This window comes from Podospora pseudopauciseta, chromosome 1, assembly GCF_035222475.1.
Source record: "Podospora pseudopauciseta strain CBS 411.78 chromosome 1, whole genome shotgun sequence".
In the NCBI taxonomy this organism is placed as follows: Eukaryota; Fungi; Ascomycota; class Sordariomycetes; order Sordariales; family Podosporaceae; genus Podospora; species Podospora pseudopauciseta.
This window is the reverse complement of record NC_085892.1, coordinates 915380-936922: the sequence shown is the minus strand read 5'-3', so window position 1 is coordinate 936922 and position 21543 is coordinate 915380. Positions and strand designations below refer to the sequence as shown.

The 21543-nt window shown below is 52.4% G+C and overlaps 6 protein-coding genes across 6 annotated transcripts; 3 read left to right on the top strand and 3 right to left on the bottom strand.

Annotated features, from left to right (window-relative positions):
* Positions 1–102: 102 nt before the first annotated feature.
* QC763_102390 (uncharacterized protein) lies at positions 103–2890 on the bottom strand (the record flags this gene model as incomplete). The annotated part of the gene is made up of 6 exons (XM_062906793.1): positions 2382–2890; positions 2177–2277; positions 1453–2112; positions 1137–1395; positions 589–1081; positions 103–533 (listed from the first exon to the last, which is right to left on the bottom strand). The coding sequence occupies exons 1-6, from the start codon at positions 2460–2462 to the stop codon at positions 103–105; spliced, it is 2025 nt and encodes a 674-aa protein (XP_062769680.1). The 5' UTR covers positions 2463–2890.
* Positions 2891–3100: 210 nt separating this feature from the next.
* CKS1 (Cyclin-dependent kinases regulatory subunit (Cell division control protein cks1)) lies at positions 3101–4085 on the top strand (the record flags this gene model as incomplete). Its single annotated transcript, XM_062906792.1, has 2 exons — positions 3101–3811; positions 3878–4085. Exons 1-2 carry the CDS (start codon positions 3690–3692, stop codon positions 4083–4085), a joined length of 330 nt encoding a protein of 109 aa, XP_062769679.1. The 5' UTR covers positions 3101–3689.
* A 1422-nt stretch (positions 4086–5507) lies between these two features.
* On the top strand, positions 5508–7880 carry ERO1 (endoplasmic oxidoreductin-1; the record flags this gene model as incomplete). The annotated part of the gene is made up of 3 exons (XM_062906791.1): positions 5508–5627; positions 5773–7349; positions 7417–7880. 3 exons carry the CDS (start codon positions 5508–5510, stop codon positions 7523–7525), a joined length of 1806 nt encoding a protein of 601 aa, XP_062769678.1. The 3' UTR covers positions 7526–7880.
* A 507-nt stretch (positions 7881–8387) lies between these two features.
* On the bottom strand, positions 8388–9326 carry USB1 (poly(U)-specific 3'-to-5' RNA exonuclease; the record flags this gene model as incomplete). The annotated part of the gene is made up of 1 exon (XM_062906790.1): positions 8388–9326. The coding sequence occupies one exon, from the start codon at positions 9324–9326 to the stop codon at positions 8388–8390; it is 939 nt and encodes a 312-aa protein (XP_062769677.1).
* A 664-nt stretch (positions 9327–9990) lies between these two features.
* Positions 9991–12351, top strand: QC763_102350 (uncharacterized protein). Its single transcript, XM_062906789.1, has 2 exons — positions 9991–10427; positions 10741–12351. The coding sequence occupies exons 1-2, from the start codon at positions 10359–10361 to the stop codon at positions 12169–12171; spliced, it is 1500 nt and encodes a 499-aa protein (XP_062769676.1). The 5' UTR covers positions 9991–10358; the 3' UTR covers positions 12172–12351.
* A 3144-nt stretch (positions 12352–15495) lies between these two features.
* On the bottom strand, positions 15496–18582 carry png1. The gene is made up of 2 exons (XM_062906788.1): positions 17271–18582; positions 15496–17209 (listed from the first exon to the last, which is right to left on the bottom strand). The coding sequence occupies exons 1-2, from the start codon at positions 17762–17764 to the stop codon at positions 16339–16341; spliced, it is 1365 nt and encodes a 454-aa protein (XP_062769675.1). The 5' UTR covers positions 17765–18582; the 3' UTR covers positions 15496–16338.
* Positions 18583–21543: the final 2961 nt, after the last annotated feature.

Sequence of the window (21543 nt, the reverse complement as noted above, 5' to 3'; positions counted from 1 at the left end):
CCCATTTCCTTTTCCCACAAATAGACAAGGAACCAGAAACAGAATAAATCCCCACCGCCCAGATACATGCCTCGACGCCAAAATAACGACTCCTTGAAGATTCTAGTAGACTCTCGTGAGGTGGACATTCATGGTCAGCCTCTCTACCTCGGCGCTCGCTCCATTTTCCAGCTTTTGACCCTTCGGCAGTGATGCCACGACTGTAACGACTATCATGTTCGTGCCCAGAGTTAAACCCAAGTCAAACACCATGGCGTTTAGTGGCAGCGGATCATCAGGTGCAGGAATCGGGGTGGCTCTGCCCACCATCTGTCCATTGATCTGAACGATGAGCTTGTACTGACGTCCCTGTTGTTCAAAGGGCGCCAACCGGGGAACCAACTGCAGTCTGCTGTGGCTAGCCGGCAAGTGGAAAGTGACACTCTGCTGAGCCAGCTTTGGGTCCGCTGGAAGTTCCATCCGAAATCGGCGGTCCCCTGGAACTGTTGGATGTGTCCGGACAAGAACACTGGGCAACAAAGAGTCGGCAATACCTGTTCTCCAATTAGCAGTGTGCTCATCGAGCCAAAATAACACATCGAAACTCACCTCTACCAGGAGCGCGAACCAAGTTGTCCCACAGAGGAGGTGGCGGTGCAGGCGCAGGTGCTGGTGCAGGAGGCAGATGGCCATTTTGAAGTGCTTGATGCGACCCTGGGTAACCGTGCTGCCCATTCATCATCATGGGACTCGGAACATGTCCATTCGGCCGTGGAACCATACTTGGTGGCCCAGGAGCGATGACAGAGGGGCTCGGGGACCCTCCAGCTGAGGGTAAACTCATAGATTTGTCCAGCTGGAAGCTGGCAGCGGTTGTAAATGACGCCTGGGGTGGAATAGGGCCGGATTCGCTAGAGCGGCTGGTCGGTGGTGCTGGTGACCCTGTTGCGCTGCCTTTAGACCCGCCGACATGGATCGTGATCTTTTTGGCACCCAGTACCGGAGTATCCTGACCCGAACCAACCTTGAGCTTAATCTTGGGCTGCTGAGGCGGTTCCGGGACTACTGCCTTCGCCGCGTTGAGCTCATCATAAAAGGCTTGCTGTAAGGTCATGGGTTAGCACTGCTAGCTGGCAGATCGTCTTCAATCTTCGTACCTTCAACTCTGTGGCTAGGGTGTGGATTTCACTGCCATCCTCATTGTAGAAATGAGCGTTGGTCCAAAGAAGGCTGGCCTTTTCCTCAAAAGCTGCCCAGCTCTTGAAGTCGCTGATACCAGTGGCAGCTTGTCGACCATGAATGCCCTTGACGAGTTTTTGAAGCCCCTTTAACGACAACGGTGAGGTAATGACGGCAAAATAATCCTTGAAGCTGCGTGGTGGGAGATTGATAAAGTCCAAGAAATGAGGGCCACCGCTGTAGGAGCAGAGTTAGCAAGGCTCGGTGCAGAGTCGCATGACAGGTGTTGCTTACTCTTCGTCTGGCTTTCGAATAAGCTCCTCCACGATTTTCTCCTGCGCGTGTTGGAAGTTCAGTCCCTTGTACGGGACGCCCTCGAACTCATGGTCTGCCTTGGCCCTCCCACTTCTGTCACGTCTCCGCACCGAGTCGGACCCACGTTTAACGCCGTTGTTGGAATCCCTTCGCTTCAGGATGATTTTTCTGGGGTTTCCGTCGTCCTCGTCGTCTTGTTCGTCTTCCTCGTCGTCTTCACCCGCGTCCTCGTCTTCCTCGCCTTCGGCATCATCTTCGCCAGCCACGTCCTCCTCGCCACCCCCTGCGTCTTCATCCATGAAATCCGTCGACTGCAAATCATCAGGTATAGGCGCAGCAGTGCAACTATAGCCCTGTACCAACTTGTAGGCCGGGTTCGTCTTGGTCATGTAGTTGCTCAGCGCTTTTCTGACACGCTCGGCGTCCTCGAAAATCTCGGAATTCTTGGGATAATACTCCTTCGCATTGGTGACCATTCGCTTGAAGTAGCTTTCGAGTTCAGACATGTTGGCAAAGTCCTGGTTGTGGAGTTTGCGCTCAATTATTTTCAGGGAGATGGGCATGCGAATGCGCGCATAGTAGTCCTTGTTCTTCTCACGGGGGAGGAGGTTCTCAAAGTAGCTAGCCACAAGTCGTCCACTGCGAAGCCATTGTTGTTAGATGTCATATATCCCTAGACCCGGGAAGACAAGCCTATACTAACCTCTTGTCCTTCGTTCTGCGGATGGTTTCCAAGAAAACAAGGCCGTAGGCGGAGGTCGACTCGGGGCTTTCGCCCTTCATCAGGTCGTACTCTTGTGGAGGCTGTCCCCATGGTTAGTTAATGGCCGTGTTGACATTGCATCCAAGTTCCAAGGTGTGGCAGATGTGCGTCACGAGCAACGGGAAACTCTTAGAGAAAGACTTACCCTTGGGACCTTGCGTCGTTTGGCAGCTCGGTCGTCATTCTCGGCGGCGCCCGTCGGGCCCGCTTTCCGTTTGTTGTCCATTGCGCGGTGGTGCAGCGGATCAGATTTGGCAAAAAACAGGTCAACTCGATGGCAGCTGTCGCGATGGACGTGGTGCAGGCGCCTCAATGGGCGACTTGTGACGGAGGGCGGCGCGCAAGCTGTTGCTCTGCGGCTGTGGGAGACGCGTATCAATTGTGCGGGTGCAGGTGCGGGTGCGGTGCCGTCTCGTCTCTTTGGGTGGGCGCAGCGCAGTCAAGTCAGGAGTCCCGCAGCCCAGCCAGCCCCCTGCGATGGATATACCTAGGTATGGATGACTTAGGTGATGGACGGGGTGCAAGTATTGTCGTGTCTGCGAACTGTAGGGAACGAATCACTGCAGTCCAGGCAGCTGTCCAGGAGCGTGCAATTTTGGCGCTCCAAAGGGCTGGGAATTCAGAGTTTTGCATACAGTTCAACCTCCAACTGTCAGCAGGCGCTCCTGTCCCAAAAGTGTACCTGGCTTCGGGGAAGGTACCACTGAGCAGGGGCCCACACGCGCATGGACCGGGGCTTCCCTTGTTCCTCGCCTGATATGTTAGGCATCTTGAGTTGAGCTGCTTATGTCATCCGGCACTTTGCACCTTTGAACAATGCGATAACGAGAAACAGCCCACAGGATGGAAGGGACGGGGCAAGAGCAACCCTTGGATGCTTCTTCAAATACCTATCTATTATACAGAGTCTAGAGTAAGCCTATTGTTTGCGAGAGATGTCAAGCTATCACCATGCCACTTTCTCTACCATGTGGCCCGTGCCAAGCTGCCAGTGGGCCGGAAGGGTCAAAATTTTAGCGCATGGCAAGTGCGGCAGGGCCCTTCCAAACACATGAACCGATTTGTTTACGTTCGGCCTCTTTCTGTTCCCCTCCTCCACCAGCGAAGTCGCACGCCTCAACACCGACACTCAACGCGCAAAACGACAGCTGCTTTTTCACCCGAGCTAGCAGACGCTCCCCCTTAATTCTTCCGGCCGCATTACCCACTTTGAATTCTAGAGGACCACTTTGCCTAGCCCATCTCCAGTTGTCGGCCTCCTCGATTTGGCCCGATATTACCCCACGTACCCAAAGTGCAGGGCTAGACACGACTATCGCGCGACCTTGATACTTTTTCAACCCAACATCACTGCGCCCCTTTCCCTCAGGACGCCCTTTCGATTCTCGAATATCTTCTCGCGACATATATTTGATTTTTAAACTTACCGGCTATCCCGACAGCAACCTTCAAAATGGCGACACTAGATGAGATGGGCATTGACACCTCCCGTCGCAACCCAAGCCCACGCCCGCTGTCAGACAGCGAGCGGGCACGTCTGGAGGAGTTTATTGAGGCGATTCACTACTCTACACGGTAAGTAGCGCCGCTGGATGTCAACCGTGCCATATTGTCGGTTCGATCAAGCCTAACATCTGCTAGCTACAATGACAACGAATACGAATACCGCCACGTGCAGCTTCCCAAGGCTATGCTCAAGGCCATTCCCAAAGACTATCATGACCAGTCCAAGGGCACTCTGAAGCTCCTGTGGGAGGAAGAATGGCGGGCGATGGGTATCACACAGAGTCTTGGGTGGGAGCACTACGAAGTACACGAGCCAGAGCCTCATATTCTCCTCTTCAAGTGAGCACTCCTGCAATGATGAGTCTCATGCCAAGGACTACAGGCTAACATTTGGTTCCAGGCGCCCACTGAACTACCAACCTCCGCAGTGAGGAGCTACGAGGTCACAAAGTAATAGTAGGGGACAGCTGTACGATTAGCGCTCGGGGCCAGGCCCACAACCCCAGACAACGATCATCACCTTATTAACTGGAGAGGCAAATGCTGCCCGCTGATGTGAGGGCAGCAAGGCTTCTGGCTATCATGTCTCGGGACACGTACCTGGGCGTTGACAGTCGACTTTCGATCTTGAGGCGCCACATCTGCGAATAATTTACGAACATTGATAGGCTCTGGAATATGGAGGAGATGAGCGCATGGGTTGAGCCGCGATACAGGAGCAAGATTTTGGACGGCCATTGGAGGGCCGAGGCAGAAGTGGCTGGTGGACATTGGCCAGGGGGCGACGAGATAATGAAAACCGGGACAAAGCTGTCCGGGCATGCAGATGATGGATTGTTGGTTATGTAGCGATGAATTAAGAAGAATAATCAAACTATCAGGCCCGTATGGGAAGTTTCATCGAGACAGGCGTCATGAGTTATATACACCCTTGATTAGATGCCCCCCCAGCTGGTGATTGATCGCGGGGTTGAGGCGATCTATCAAAGTACGGTTACATCCCGTTCCAATGCGCCACGCTGGCAGTTTTGGGAACTGAATAAGGAAAAGGCAGGACAATGAACACTCTTGCATATCGCGTACGAGCAAGCGCCGGGCCACAGTCCGTACTCAGAAGGATGCACTGATACGCTGCCAGTGTTCTCCTCAGATCCGGGAACCAAAAAAGGCAACAAGTGTCAGACGGTTTTCGTGATTTGCAAGCAATCCGATCGTTCGTCGGCAGATCGACATCTGCTGATTTTCATTCTGGCCACATTTCCTCTCGCAACAACCCCCCCCCCCCCAGCCACTACGGGCAAATTCCTGTTGGCCATATCTTCTAAAAGAACAACATATTATCCCACTGACCACCTGGTCTTTACCACTTTCTGCATTCACTTAGTAGCTGCTGCCACAGGATCACATCATTCCTGTCCACTTCTTCTGCGCATCCCTTCTGTAATCATTCCAGAAAACGCCAAGCGCACCGTCGATCGCCCTTCCCGCTCGGCCACAACGGCCTCCCGATAAGCCCTCTTATCGCCAATTGCCATCTCGGGACGCTGACGTCGGACCACATATCATATAAAACGTCCACGTTTCAGGCCCGGGTCTCTGGACAGCATACCAGACCACCAAGACAAAGACCGTTCGGTTACACCGGCATAGAAATTACGGATCACGAATATTCTCATTCGATAGCAACAACATCCAGCCGACCATTCTGCCCAGACCGTCCCATTTGTTTCGAGGCCTTCCACAGGTTTCCCCCTCCTCCTTCACCATGAAGACGGCCGCCCGTCTCTTTTATCTATCAGTCTTTGCGCTCTGGAGCCCAGAAGTGCAATGCCAAAACTCACAACCTTCGGCATCACCACCAGCGCCACCTCAAGATGCTTGCGCGGTACGCCTTTCTTATCAGCCCTTGCCCCTTTCTTTTCTGCCGTGCAGATGCATTAGCCCCACCATCTAGATCCAGTTGCGCTACTGCCGCTATTGCAACGGCGGCTGATCTTCATGTATATCATTCTAACGGTTCCTTCTGGCAGATATCGCCAAAAGCTATCGTGAGCGACGCCTGTGCCTCGTACTCGACGCTCGAGCGGCTCAATCGCAATGTCAAGCCGGCCCTTGACGAGCTCACCCAGACGACGGACTTCTTCAGTCACTACCGGGTGAATTTATTTCACAAGAAGTGCCCGTTTTGGAATGACGAGAATGGCATGTGCGGGAACATTGCCTGCGCGGTAGAGACGCTGGATAACGAGGAGGATATCCCGCCAGTGTGGAGGGCTAAAGAGCTCGGAAAGCTCGAGGGCCCGAGGGCGCAACATCCTGGCAAGGCGGTTCAAAAACAAGAACCAGTACGACCGCTGAAGGGGAAGTTGGGTGAGGGGGTTGGGGAGAGTTGTGTGGTTGAATACGACGACGAGTGTGACGACAGAGATTACTGCGTTCCCGAAGACGAGAGCGCTACGTCCAAGGGGGATTATGTGAGCTTGTTGCGGAATCCCGAGAGGTTTACTGGGTATGCTGGCGATGGCGCCAAGCAGGTGTGGGATGCGGTATACCGAGAGAACTGCTTTCAGAGAAGCTCTTTTCCCCATTATGCGGCGCTTGGAAAGGATACCTCGGCTCGTGGACCTGCGGCGATGGATTTCAAGGCAGTTCTTGACGCTGCTGGGCGCCAGCATGTTCTTGAGCAAACCAGGGAGCACAACCCCCTCACCCCGTTCGTTGCCAACACCGGTCTCGAAGCCGAGGACGAATGTCTCGAGAAGCGTGTCTTTTACAGAGTCATGTCTGGCATGCACGCGAGTATCTCGACCCATCTCTGCTGGGACTTTCTCAACCAAACCACCGGTCAATGGCAACCCAATCTCGCCTGCTACAAGGCTCGTTTACACCAGTTCCCGGACCGCATCAGCAATCTCTATTTTAACTACGCCCTCCTTTCCCGCGCCATCGCCAAACTCGGCCCCTATCTCACCGCCGAGCAGGGCTACACCTTTTGCACGGGCGACCCAGCTCAGGACGCCGAGACGCGTGAGAAGGTCTTGGCTGTCACCACCAAGGCCGCGAGCGTGCCTCAAATCTTTGACGAGAGCCTCATGTTCAAGAATGGAGAAGGCCCTTCGCTCAAAGAGGACTTCCGCAACCGCTTCAGGAATGTCAGCCGCCTGATGGACTGTGTCGGGTGCGACAAGTGCCGACTGTGGGGCAAGCTGCAGACGGCTGGGTACGGAACTGCGCTGAAAGTGCTGTTCGAGTTTGACAATAACGACCACCCGCAGGTTCCGGTATTGAAGCGGACGGAATTGGTGGCGCTTTTCAACACGTATGCCAGGTTGAGCAGCTCGATGAGCGCTATTCAGAAGTTTAGAGGGATGGTTGAGGCAGAGGATAACAAGGGGGCTAAGAAGGTGGTTGTGAACAAGATTCTAAGTGTGGGCCCTATCAAGAAGGCGCTGGATGAGCAGGATGTGGATGAGGTGGAGAGCAAGAGAGAGGAGAGGATCCGCCGGGAGCCAAAGTCGAGTTCGGAGGCCATGGCGGAGGAGTGGGAGAATATCAAGAAGGTTACGATGTTTGTGTTGAAGGGGTGGATCAGTTTCCCTGCCAAGGCGTAAGTTTTTTGTTTTTTTTTTTAGTTTTTTTTTTCTATTTGAAAACCAATGCTAACGGTTCTCTAGTTGGGTTGTCCTTTCTCAAGAGGCCGCGCGCTTTTTGCAGTTTTTCCTGGGCTTGCCGGTGACTCCAAGGACGTGGACGTTGGATTTCCCTAGAGTGGACGAGCTCTAGAATGGCTGGGATAGCGGTGGTCTAGTGAGTCATTTTTATCATGCGTTGGGGTATGGTATGGCTGTAGTTATATACAAGTGGCATGCCTCACTCTGGCGTAAGATGCTGGAGATGGGCCCGGACTATTTCTTGGTTGGCTGCGGGATAGCTGGCTGCCTGTGTTATTGGGTTGTGACGTCTTGAATGGAGCTTGGGAGTTGATGAATCGTTATTGGCATGGCAGCAATTGGGTGGGTCTTTGTTTGTATATAATTTTGGGCAGCGTTTGTAACTAGCAGGTGAAAATTCAGTTTGTACCGAAGATGTGATGATTATATTTGACTTGTGGTGCAATCAAGCAGGAATTGAAGAGAGCGCAAGTCTTTCATCCCTTCCCTCCAACATGAGTATGTCCTAACAAATACAGACCAGCTCCAACCATGCCTTCAATATGAAGATGCTCCCAAGAACAAACTACCAATCCCACTGCCCGCCCCAAAGCAAGCCCTCCATCCCGGCAAACACAAGCTGCTCGTCCAACTCCCCTAGGTTATTATCACCCCTTTTTCCGGCTCACCCTTCATCACCTCTTGCAAAAATTCCCAAGCCTCTTTCTGCTCTGTTGTTTTCTCGTCTAGATCATTTATTTAGTCCTACATCCCCCAAACAACCTGGAATCACTTCTCACCTTCAAGAGGCCATTTCTAGGAAACTTGTGATGTGATGGCAATCAAGAACGTCAGTATAATGTGGTTTATGAATTGATCGCTTATTGATCTTCTACTAGCTATCCCGGCGTCTGGCATTTGTGATCCAACCTGCTCCCTGACACTTCCCATCACCGCCTCGATACATCTGCCGAGCGAAATCATACCCCGTATCATCATAACCCAAGCAAAGCACTGTGCTTCCTCTCCCTCCTCTCCTCATTTTCCTTCCTCAGCGGAATATTCGTCACCACATTCCCAATCTTGACCTTGATGCTGTGGATGGTCAATTTACCCATTCCGATGACAGTCCGGATCTCGGGTTTTGCAAAAACCTCTTTTGTGATACGCTCGAGATGATCCGACGGCTTACCCAGACACCAAGCAATCGAAAAGTGAAAGGCGTCCGCAACATCCTTCCCCTCTGCAGCCGAGGCCCACGAATAGAGCTGGGGCTGGCCGTATATATTAGCAAGCTCGTTAATCTTGGACAAAAGGTACACGAGCTCATTATTTCGAGACGGGCAGGCCACTCTCAGCACCAGAAACGCCCGTCCGCTCTCCGAGGTAAAATGCCATTCCACCCTCCCGAGCCGTATCTCGAACGGCTGGTCTCCAGCGAGCATCTTCTGAAGATCGGACAGAAACAGGTCTTTCTGGAACGTGCTGAGATTAAGAGGACGGGAGAGGCTGATGTGCAACGGTAACGGCACGCCTAGGTCGCTCTCCAGAAAGCTGGTTATTTCTACTTCGGGGTCTATCTTGCGAATCTGTGATCGGACTGAGTATATCAGGCCTGATAGCATGCGCTTGAACTCTGGCGGTGGATGCCATTCAATGTAAACATGGCTGGGCCAGTTCCCAGGTATGTGTGGTGTTTGTCTGGTTCGACCTTGGTGGAGGGAAGGGTCGTCAAAGGTGCGGGCTGTGGAGGCGTAGAGGTCGTGGAATGATGCCGGGAGAGGAGGCAGATCCGGAGACGGGTCGCTAGATAGGGCCGTAGCCGTTCCGGTGCCAGGTGCACCTAGTCTTGGCTTTTTGGCTGGCGGAGGAGCTGGGTTGGCCGTGTCGGCGTCCGAGTTCGAATCGGATCCGTAATCCACCAGCGGCGGCATGGCAGGTGATGCGGCTAGCTAGGCACCGGCGGTGGCTGGGGTCTTCAAATGGGCAAGAATGCAACATATGGAGATGAGGCCGGTGTGAGAGGTTGGTCAGACTCTGACAGACCCAAGGCCGTGTTTCGATATCGATGCTGCAAGGACCCAGGCTGTGTGAGACCTATATGGACTGGAAGGTAGCGGACGGCAGCCAATAACGGCCCGGTGTTTGGACTTATTCCTGCAGGGACCTGGGACCTGACTGTTTGAACTCTATGGAACACTTGTCGGGGAACCGGCGGAGGCAGCGACCATCTGGCGGATTTTGTCTCCGGATTCCATTGGCCAGTTCGTCTACAGTTTTGAGTCCCCCAACCAATCACAGTCTCAAACCAACTGCCTTTAGCATATTCAAGGGCGTCACCACTCGTCGACGGGTAGTATGAAAGACCTATGTATAGGTGGGCTGACCGGCATGAAGAGTTTGATAACGGGCCATATCACGCATAATATGGGAGATGGTGCAGAAGTCTGGGTGAAGTTGAAGAATAGTTCGTTGCCTATCCCGGGCATCACGCTGACGATCCCTTGGCTTGGACCAGTCTGGAGCTCAGGTCTGGACCGCCTGTTCGTTGCATCCCCTGGCTAGTTAAGTCTGGTGACGTCTACTACCAAAGGCGAGGTCCTTCTTCTGCAGCAGAATCCAGAGGTTACACATGGCTGTTTTGAGTCTGGAACTACTGCAGGAGGGAGAGGCCCCGCGCGCCGTTTCTCCTGCCGAAGAAGGCCGCTTTGGAAAAATGATCATAAGGACACCTGGTCGCACAGCGTTGTCTGCATTTTTCCTCTTGTTCTTTGTGTGTATCTAGGAATCTGGTCGATATAAGACTCTCATTGTGTGTTTTACATCATTCCACTGTTCTTCTTTGTTCTTTGGTTCACATCTCGACCCAATCTGGAAATATATTCACCTCCCACTTACACGGACCCAAGACCCCACTGAAACAGCTCCCAAGACCCGCCTACCAGCTTTGCGCCCTTGTCGCCAAAATGCCAGCTGGGAAGACGCTGGACGAATTTGGCAGGGATGAATATGGCCTGCCAGGAGACAAGCAATGGGTAAGCTTGTTTTTCGATGTTCAGTTCGTTTCCGTCTGCGAGATGAGTGGGTAAACCCTCCGGAAGCTCGGGGGTTTTGGTCTTATACGTGAGGTCTTTTCATAGGATGGCGTCAGCGGCAGCTGCTGTGCTGACGGCTTGGTTTTCGTGGACGGTGACGATCCTGACCTACACTTGCGTCACTCTCGGGTTTCCTTGGCATCACTTCCAAGTTCCTTGATACCAACTCCGGGCCCTAATAAATAGCTTCAACATGAGATTTCGACTTTTGAACAAAATCTTGAACAGAATACTGAATAGAAGAATTACATAGGCTTCAAAATATCTCTTAGAGCCACTATATGAGCCTGAACCAAGCCAGGTTTGCGCAACAAGATTTACACCCCTGCCACCATCGCCACCAGCTTCAACAAAGTCGCCAACAACACCAACCCGCTCGGCAGTTGGCAGCATCCGACGAAAGTTTCAGCACACCAGGAACGTATCTTATACCGAAGGTGACGAAGAAGAACAGCCTTTTCTCCGTCGTCTCCTGAGCAGAACAAGCAGCATCCGAAGCACCCGCAGCAGTCTCAGTCTGAACAGGCAACTCCCGCCCTCACCACCAGGAGCAGACCGCACCCTATCCACCCGCTCAGCCATTCCACTCAGACCAAGCCACAACCGCAACTGGTCCCAAGGCACAATCCTCTCCCGCGCCAACAGCGTAGCAACTTCCACACCAACATCCCCCAGACCCCCCAGCAAAATGTCCAACCAGTTCTTCCCCTCCACCACCACCACCACCACCCGCAACCGCTCCTCCTCCCTCAACCACCCCCCACCACCCCCATCAGACGAATCCTTCCCCATCCGCCGCGGCAACTCCCTCCGCCTCAAAGACCGCTACCCAGGAGACCAATCCCACCGTCCCCTAGCTATGCTCTCCTCCTCCCACCGCGCCGCCAACCGCCACGTCCGCCCCACCTCTTCCCACGCCCGTCCCTTTGCCGACCCAATAGACCAGCTGGACCAGTCCTCCCCCTTTTCCCCCTACCACCACCCTGGCCCGTATGACCCCACGCTGATCCCGTACAACACCAACAAGAAGTACTCTCCCCTGGAGGCGGTCAAATCCTCCAACGAGGAGGCGATCAAGGCTACGCCGGTGGAGTATGTAAAGGACAGCTTGACGAAGCATGTGCCGCTGCAGGGGACGGCGGTTGTGCCGCCTGGGGAGAGGGATGTTATGACGGGGAGGAGGATGGGGGAGTATCAAGAGGGGGCTGATTTGATGAGGGAACAAAGTGCGGGTGGGGGCGCGTATAAGAGGTGGCCTGGGGTGGAGTACAGGGAGGGGGATTTGAAGGGGAAGGGGGAGGGTTGGTATTCTGGGGTTGGGGCTGCTGAGGAGGAGGAAAGGAGGCGGGTGGCTAAGAAGAGGGGGGGGTATTTGGCTAGGAGTATTAGTGGGGATGGGAAGGGGGGTGCTTATGAGATGCAGCAGCCTTCTCAGAGGGGTTTGATGGCTAGTGGGAGTGAAGAGAAGGATGGGGGGGTGAGGCAGAGGCAGAGGGTGGTTGATAATGAGGAGGGGACGGCCATGTTGCCGGAGCAGGTTGTTGAGGAGGGGTCGTATCGGGGGGGGTTGGAGAGGAGTAAGAGTGGGAGGGCGAGCGGGGGGTTGGGGGAGAAGTTGAAGAGGAAGTTTGGGAGTTTGAGGGGAAGGAAGGAGAGGAGGGTTGGTGATGGGGATTATTACTGATGGTTTTGATCTGGTCAGGATTTCCTTTGCTATGATGTCTCGGGTATGGGTTTTAATATTTGGATTCTTTTTGGGTAAAAAGAACTGGGCATACACAGGGATATATGGGGAGAGATTTCTTTTACGCGTCAACTTATTGAGGAGTTACGAAGGCGATGTATTTATGTAGGATATTTCACATATCATCGTTCCTTTCATCACCCTTTGTTTGTCGTGATTCAACCTGTAACCAACATTCAAGATGCACTGTGGAATCACCGTTGGATGATACGATCTGACACCTAAAAGTTCATTTAAGAATCGTTGACTTGCTTCTTATAATAGCATTTCGGTGGAAACGAAAGAAAGAATGAGCAAACCTAGGTGGGTACCTCATCCAGATATGTACCACAGCATGATCAAGCAAAGGGGCCTGCTCAAAACATACTTTACTCGCTCCGTTTATCCTCAAGACACAGCGCGCAGAATTGAACCGAAGCTTCTTGCTAATATCAGCTATCTGTTCACTGTCCGTGTGGGCAGTTTTAAGCCCAGTCAGTGGTCCGGTCCCTCTGTCCGTCTCCGCTTGCCGGTGTCTCGAGAAGAGTCCAAGGTCTTGCCAAAGTCTTCGTATATGGATAGCAGTGCGGACTTCTCCTCCTCCGAAGCCTTGATTGTATCCAACAGCTGGGTTTCCTTCTCCTTGTGACACTTCAATTCCTCCTTCACCTTTCTCAACATCCTCATTGGCCACCCTAATCTTTTCCCTAGCCTCCTTCTCAGCACACTTCAGCTCCATAACTTTCTCCTCGCCGACTCTAATCTCCTTCAAGGAACAAAAGCCGGTCTGGTTTTCTAACACAGTTTCCGTACCAAGACTTCCAACTCATCTATCATTTTAATTTTTGTCTCGAGCTGATGCTTTCTCCAAGACATCTCACAAGATATCTCATGACTCATGGCGTCAATCCTTGCCTGGAGCTCTCTTTCACGCTGTTTTGCAAACTCCAGTTCTCCGAACACCTTCAGCCGGTCCGGTGGGCCAGGCGGGCTGTTAGTTAACCCCATCGGGCATGCTGCGCCGTTTTACTTATTTCCTCAGGGGGTTGGGCAACCCAGTGTAAATACTCATTAAATGGCAGGTCTTTCTTCTTGCAGCGCTCTCTTTCGAGGAGTTTTCTGAGGTCATTGTTTGGAAGTTCTGCTTCCCGTTCTCGTGACTCGTCCTCCGTCTGCGCAAAAAGCATAGTCTGTTTTTCCATTCAGGAGCAGGTATCGGAATGGGACACTCGTACCACCAGTCATTGCCACACTGTGCGAAAAGGCACTTCCTGGCATGGTTTCTGCCTGTCATAATCGTCATCTATCAACAGCTTGTCTCAAATTCATCGACGGCATATCCTTTTCCAAGAACCTTTTAAGGTGCCCAGCTACGCGACATCAAGACCAACAGGCCGGCTTGTGTGCTGGCGATGAGTGTGTACAAACAAAGAAATATGAAAGATGAGAACAACCTACATGCCCAGTAGACTTCGAGTGCATCATTATCATCAGGGTAGCGGTTCACAACTAATAGCCATTTCCCGTAACTCTCTCCAGGTGAATGTTTATGATTTTGGTTTGTGGGGTATCCGGTTGCGAAGGCGCCGCACTGACGACGTTCGCGTCGACTTCGGCTGAGTTCTGCTGAACAGAAGATTAGCTGAGTCCAGTTATTCACATTCCCTTCGAAGAATAGGCTTTGGTTTTGTAAATAAGAAAGTAACACGAGTTGGGGGCGAAGTTCTTGTCGTTGTGAATTGGGAGGGTATCACCGCAATTGGACGTCTGGCTCTGGATGACGCATGATAACAGCACAAGGCCACAGGCCCGTAGGTCAAAATGACGCCATGATAGAAATGTTCGTTTGAAATGCCGGATGCGTCGATAGTCAGGAAGACACGTACCTGCTGCTTCATATTGTCTTCAGCAAGAGGGAAAGACGACAGAGAAGGGAGTGCCTCCCCGCTCGGGTGCAAGACGACGGTAAGAATAAGAGAAAAGAAGAGAAGAGGAAGAAGGAGATTCCTCCATGGCCGGAGATTCGATCCGAATTCACGAGATTCCCGTTTTGCTGTGGTCTGAGCTGATGTCAGGAGGTGTCAAGTCACAGACGTAGTCCTGGGGAAAGAAGCTTGGGACAGGTGGGTTTGGAGCAAGTAGCTCTCGAACCTTTCAAACTTTCCAGGGAATAATGAGATTTGGACACACATCTCAATGGCCAGCCAAGCCACCTGACCCATCACGGCATAGGAGACCCAAGGTTGGTGGTGTAAGCCATCACTAAGGCACCAAGCTCAACTCCGAAGTAGACCTGACTCGTGCTAACAAGCCACAAGTCAAAAAAGTCACTTGGCAATTGATATCCATCCCTCAGTTCTTAGCTGGTGGAGAATTCTCTGAACAGCAGAAACACTTACACCACCCGGTCGTTAACCATTTACCCCAAACATCATGACCATACATACTCGCTAGCCCTTGAAGGGTTACAAAAAGCTGCTATATGAGCATAGTCTTCTCGAAACATGGCAGCCCAAACAGATTGTCCATCTAACTAAATACCTGTTGTTACATCCTAGAACGGTCTTTTGCTTGGAGCTGTCGATACATCTTCACAGCTCACATAGGTAACGGGTCTAGAAAGACACTTAAAACTTACCTAACTGTCCGGATGACTTGTTGAACCCATCTTCGTTGGTGGTACTAAACAACCTCCCTCCGCTTCCCTATCTTGCCCATAACTCTTCCACAATTTTCCATTAAGTAGGAGGCAGATAATATCAAAGAAAAAGCCCCAATGGTCCATAAACTCTTACAAAAACACCTCTCCAGATAAAGCCACTGTTCACATGGGAGCTCAGGTGCCTATACCCACCTCCATTGACATCCTGAACCGGAATAGACCTTCCATAATCATACTCTATCACTTCCACCTCGTTAATCTCCTCAACTCATCCTCACTCACCCACTCTCTCACCACCCACGCGGGCATGCCTCACAAGCGTGGGGGTCACCGGTTCCACAACAGAACCCATCTAAATGATCATCCTCGCTTCAATCTATCACTTCATTTGCGAGATAGGTAGATAGGTAAGATACCCAGCCTCGAAAGCCATCAGTATCTTCATCCTAGCCGGCAGTAGCCAAGTTGAATTGACACTTGTTCCTCAACGGCCACTGGCAACGGTTGAAAATGCCTGAGCGTTTTGCTCCACCCCCCTTTTCCCCAAAAAGGGGTCAATTCTTGGCTCAGGTTTTTGGCCGAGTCAGCTTTGAAGACATACAAACTCTATAGACAATCGAGCAGATCACTGTAATCCAGCAAAAATGTAGGCAGCAGCATGCAATATCTATTCATTGCTTCTCTTCTCTTCCCCCAAGTATGCACACAATCATCACCACCTCCATCAACCGCTTTTGTTTTGGCCTTCCCAGTAGTGGTAGTTCGTTCTCCTTTGCTCTCCATGTTATTCCCATTTCCATCCCATAAAATTCCCAAGCAGCCCGCCACGACTCCATGTTATATTCCCCTCAACTCAATCATTCAACCTTCATTCATGCAACACATGACATAAGTGTAAAAACAAACAAAAACAAAAAACCAGCTCAAAATTATGTTTCTCTCTGTCCCCTTTCACCACCACCCCCCACCAAAAAAAAAAAAAAAAAAAAAAAAAAAAAAAAAAACCGCCGCTACCACCCAGTCAAATACCAACATTTTGCTGAGGGTATATATATAAAAGAGGTAGTTAGTTCCCAATTTCCCACACACCTTTCCCTTTCCACCCACTCACGCCCATACTGCCCAAAGCGCCGACACGCCTGCTGTTTGCTACTTGGATTATTCAAACAAGACCGATGGATGACTGATAAATGTGATAAAACAAAGGGAAAATGGTTATGTGTATTGTTGTAAATACTTCGTTGACCGCGGAGGGTCTGTCGTGACGTTATGGAATTAGTTCGCCTTGGTGTGGCGCAATGATGATTCGAACAATTCATTGACTGACGTGCAAGCTCGACAAGATTGCTAGCCCGAGAACGGTGGGTATCATGCTGCAGAAAGCCGCGAAATCCGTCCTCGGTCCGCGCTTCTTGTTTCGCCGAGTAAATGGTTGGTGTGTTTGGAAGAACAAAACCCATGATGGATTAAGGGAACCGTGGTCCTTGGTTATGTGGCGGTTGGAACCGTTGGTTTTGTTGATTTCGTTGCCCGTTTTCTCCGCGAGCAGCCACCCACTCGGCATTTCCACTTTGGCGGACGGGTAGGTCAGCGGAGACAGGCACCTTGGTATCGTCGTTGGTCGGGGTTGCTCGCTGGCTGCTGGTATTGACTTGTCCTGGGACAAGCTCGGTCACCGCCTGTGTGATGGACGCAACCACATAGCTGCGCAATTCGCGGTCCTCCCTCGAGTCCTCCTTTTCCAGCCGGAACCGATCCTCTTTGGGCATGTTGGCCCGCCTCAGGTGCTTGATTTCTTGTAATATATAAAGCAAGACCTCTTCTGGGCATCGGCTGCGGTCGTTGTAGCATTCCATCTTCCGCACGTAGCGTCTCGTAACATCGGTGGCACCGTCGATGGAGAAGGCGATGCAGTAGGACATCTTCTTGCCCCAGCCCTCCGTGTAAAGTCGTGGGTTGTCCCAAGACTCCTCGCACGCATCCACATGAACCCACCGCTTCTGATGCTCCGAGTATACCTCGGTCCATACGTGGTCCTCGGCATTCCATACCCAGCGTACTCGCCCACCGACTGCCCGGCAAAGCATGCTGAAGCAGTTAGCCCACTCACCGCAACGTCCGCGTCTTGTCTGCAGCAAGCGCCACACGTCGCTGTACCGGGGAAACCTCTCATATGCTCCACAATGCTGGCTGGCACACTGGTAGAGCTCTACGCGCAAAGCGCCACAAGCTTTCTCCTCCGGCATAGGTGGGGTCATACCCTTGGCAACTGTTGGTGAAAGGCAGATGGGACATGGAGGATTGTTGACCCATGTGAAGAACTGTCTCTTGAACCATCTAGAAGATAGCGAGTTAGCGATTATTTGGGGCAGGGACCTAGAACATGTCCGAGACGTACCTGAGAAGTGCGCGAATGACGCAATCTTGATAGCCCCATTCTGGTTTCCTCCCATCGCCCATGCTCTCAGCCTGCGCTTGCAATACTTGAGTCTCTTCTTCCGCCTCGCCGTATATTCTATCCAATGGAATGACTTGAAGAGCCTCGTCGAGCAGACCCGGGTTTTCATATTTGGTGGGGGTCGCTGAAAGCGAGATAAGCAAGTTTCTAAACTTGATGGATGCTGCGTCGTTGGGCGCTGGTGCTCGAGGAACCTTGGGAAGGTTTCGGACGGCGGAGTATGATGGTGGAGGTGCTTGTGAGGAGCCCGAGGCATAGGTACCGTCGGGGCCAACGGATGAAGCCCTAGATGAGGATCCGGACCGCGATGATGTTTGAAGTTCGTTCAGGCGCTTCGTCCGCAATAGTTGCTCGAATTGAACTCTGAGGTCGTGGGCCCATTCCTCCCCAAACTGGCCCGAGCCCGGAGGGGCACTTCCCCGGTCGGCAGCCATGATGTAGTCTCGGCGACGGAGGTGTGTCGCAGCCGTTGTGCAAAGACGCGTTTGACAGTGCAATAGCTGTAGTTGGTTCTAAGCAGCGCCCAATGTGCGAATGACGGTTATAACGAGTGCGCAGCAATCAAGGGGGGTAGTGTTGACTACTATCCACTTTCAGGCTCCCAGCAACGTCAGCAGCCCGCAATCGTTTGCTGAACCGTCGTCCAAATATCGCCACGCTTTCGTGGACCAGTCGTACACACGGCACGCGTCTCTGTCTCGTTGCCCGTTCCTCGTCTCGGGCGTACGTTGTAGCAAATGTTGTCGTCGTGAAGAGGTAGAGAATTCGATGATGGCCGGTGGTGTTGGTCTTTCCTTCCCGGCGCCTAATTGCGGATTGCGAATTGTTGCTACGTATTAATGTCGTCCTCCTTTCTTCACCCACTATAGTCGACCTTTAGACCTCGCTGTTTGACAACCAGGCGTCTCCTTGTCGGAACAGGAGCGGATGCGGTTTCGTGGTTTGAGCAGTTCGAGGAAGAGGCCTCGCAGGCTCTGGGAGTGACGAGGAGATGTGTAGGGTAGGTACGGATTGGTTTGAAGATGGCGGAGGGCCAGGCAGACAAAAGACAGGGTTGCGGGAGCCAGAGGGTGGCCCGGAGGAGACAAGGGGGATAAAGCTGAGGTGCAGATGGGGGTGGGGAAGGAGACCGTGGGTGTGTGTGTGTGTGTGTGTGTGTGTGTGTAATGGATGGCTGGCATACGTATGGCCCTCCTAATCGCACACTCCGAGTGTTGCGTGGCAGTACATAAACGATTTCGTTTCCCCTTTCGGGCCGCCTGGTCTGGTTCTGTTCAGATCAGAGGATTGCCTTTTCTACACTACTACGAAGACTGCAGTACGTATGCTCAAGAGTCAAATGTCTTCTGCCGAGGGGGTGTCGATGCATCTGGCATCTGCGCTAGGGAACAAACAGCAAGTGAGGGAGGAGGGGGACGCACGGAGAAGAGGCGTCTTGGGTGCCAGACTGGACTGGACGCGCGTTCTCACCCACGCCCGGGCCAATCAACGGCCGTTGCCAGATCCCTCCGCCCCAAAGACGTCTTGCACACGCATCGGCCTCCGCCTCAAGCATCACCCAAGAGAACACCAAGACGCTGCCAAATATCAGGGTCCATCCATTCGGAACGGAGTCATTTTTCGTTACGATTTCCCCGTTCCTATATATCTACACTTTCCCTCTCGAAATCCTCCGGAAACTGAACAACAGATGATCGCCTCGCTTGTCGCTGGGTTGCAGTCAGACACTGAAGATGATCCACAGTCTAGGATGACGAGGCGTGGCTTATTAGCCTCTACCCACTTCCCGATTGTGGCTGGGAGATCTAGTCCAGCCAATCACGGTCCTTCCGACTCTTTCTTCCTTCTCATCAAGCAGCTGTAGATTCCAGAATGGTCATCTCGAATCCGAATGCCATTGTCCATTGTGTGTGCAGGTGTCCAACATTACACAACCGAATCGGTCCCGTACTATTAATACCGCCAAGCACTCTGTGATATCCTCACTGATCATTTACTGTTGGGCGGTTGAAGCAACAGGCAAAAAGGCGTCAACACTTTTAGCAACCGTTTGGCCTTGCTGCCTCCACTACCTAACAAGAGCCGCTCCCCGGCACACTGTGCCAGCCAGGATCATGAGTGTACAATGTGATATCCAACATTTGATCTTTTCCACCTCCTCGACGCTATAGTTCATCTGTTCTCGACTCGCGACTGCTGACACGGCGATTCAACATGAGCTGACGCCTTGTTGCCACTCACCAAAACTTCCTTCCCCAAACGGGATGAAAAAAGCCATCGAATGACCTCCTCGAGGTTACTCAAGCATGGACCAGCACTGACGACTTCCAGTGTCCCCGAACCAGTCCGGTCATCAATCAGTCAGGAGACGGCGAGAAACGAAAGACATTAGCAGCATGGATCAACCGTTCTTGTGCTCCACAGGTCGCAATGAGGCCTACACGAATACGTTGATCTCCAACATAACTTGGGGCAGCAGAGCATGAGAGGATCATACTGGTCAGCGCTCACTTGGAACCAAGTCGTCAACACAGTGTAAGAAAGAAGGCCCAGCCAGCCGGGAACACTGTGGCTAGAGAGGGGTGTGTCTGCAGTGGCGTTCAGGGCAGCGATTACGCGGCGCCTTGACCCTCTTCATCTGACTTTTGCAGATGGCCGCCACGCCGTTTACTCCCCAGACAGCCAGACAACATGATGAATCAACCATCTCGTCAGCCTTCTGGTCTGCCAGCCTGCCAGCCTTCTACGCCTTCCAGACCACTGCACGTCGCTCATTCGTTGCCGAGGTCGTCTAGGGCCACAACAACCTGTTTGTGTCAGCCATCTCCTGTGATCTTTCTCTTGTTTCGGATGTCTTGATAACCCCCTCCGCTCTCGAAAATCCGGGCAGACAATGGGTAGGCGTTGCAGAATCCAGATTGATTAGTCTCGGTCTTGGCACTTTGTCACTTTATAAGAAGCCGTTCGATGGCCCACGCACCCGGCAGACTCGACCGCTCCCCTTTAGGAGCACGCTTGTAACCGTGTCTTACGTGGACGACCTCTTGCAACCTGACACATGATTTGGGGCAGGGGCCATATCCCAAACCTCCCCGAATAGCACAGGAAGGTATCAGGATGGTTATATTGTTCGTGGGGGACACGGGAGCGGTAGTCTCCTGGCTTTGGGGTTGATATGACTGGCATGCAGATTGCCCGGTGTCATCTCATAATGATGAGCGTAGAGCTGTCGGTCCAGTTTCGGTATGAACGGCTCGTACGTCTCCTTTAACATCCCGTGCTCCCGTTCGGGCCGCTATACCACGTCTCCCCTTCTCGATCTCGGTCATATCAAGGTTCATACGTGGAAGGTTAATCATTCATTTCGAGCTCGGTCATCCAGATGCTCCTTTCGGCCACCACTTGCTGTCGAGGGCTTCAGAAGGACCCGAACCCCAAAGCAGCACCAACATGATCAAAGACACCGCCCGAAGCTCTACCTGGCTTCTCAGTAACACAGCAAGATCAAGACTTGAGAACTCAACACCGCTCCTTGTACGCAACTCTCCACCAACAACCAAACTCGCTCCTAACCTCTTCTTGGCTCCAACATTCCCCACCAGGCCGCAACCCCAAACTGGATCAAGAAGCCATCAAGCAAACCCACAGTCAGTGAACAAGCAATGGCCAGGACAGGACGCGCGTCTCTCTGAAATTTCTTCCCAACCCACCCGACCCAGCCAGCCAACCAACCAACCAACTCGTTTGGCTCAAGAGCCTCCTCCCCCCTCGTCGTGGCACTAAGACCGGAAAAGGAACATCTTACATACCCGGGCCTGCTGCTTGCTTGTTCGGATGTGAGCCTCCTCGCTCCGGCCTGACCCGGTCAGGGAGTATGGATAGGTTTATGAAAGATGGTCTATTCACCTGCTTGAGGGATACTCTCAGGATGGAGATCAAACCTACGGACCCTGGAGACGGCGAATTCAGATCAAGTAGCTTGTTCACCCGGCCGAGATGATGTCTACTGTACTGAATAAAAATGTCTCGGACAAGCCGGCAAATGCCTACGCAACGTAGACATACAAACCAGTGACACCACCTCGACCGTTGTTGTAATACGTGGAAGACGATTGAATGATGATGCCCCATTATCAGCAGACAACCGACCTGCAGTACACGGTGATACTACTGCTTTTATCCTTTGACACCACCGCTCCCTCCCTACCTTGCT

Excerpts from the sequence above, each read along its gene's own strand:
- QC763_102350 (XM_062906789.1), top strand. The coding sequence starts at position 10,359 with ATGCCAGCTGGGAAGACGCTGGACGAATTTGGCAGGGATGAATATGGC. Across the intron at positions 10,428-10,740 it reads TGCCAGGAGACAAGCAATGG|GCTTCAAAATATCTCTTAGA; the intron begins GTAAGCTTGTTT and ends AGAATTACATAG.
- png1 (XM_062906788.1), bottom strand. The coding sequence starts at position 17,764 with ATGGCTGCCGACCGGGGAAGTGCCCCTCCGGGCTCGGGCCAGTTTGGG. Across the intron at positions 17,210-17,270 it reads GTCATTCGCGCACTTCTCAG|ATGGTTCAAGAGACAGTTCT; the intron begins GTACGTCTCGGA and ends GCTATCTTCTAG.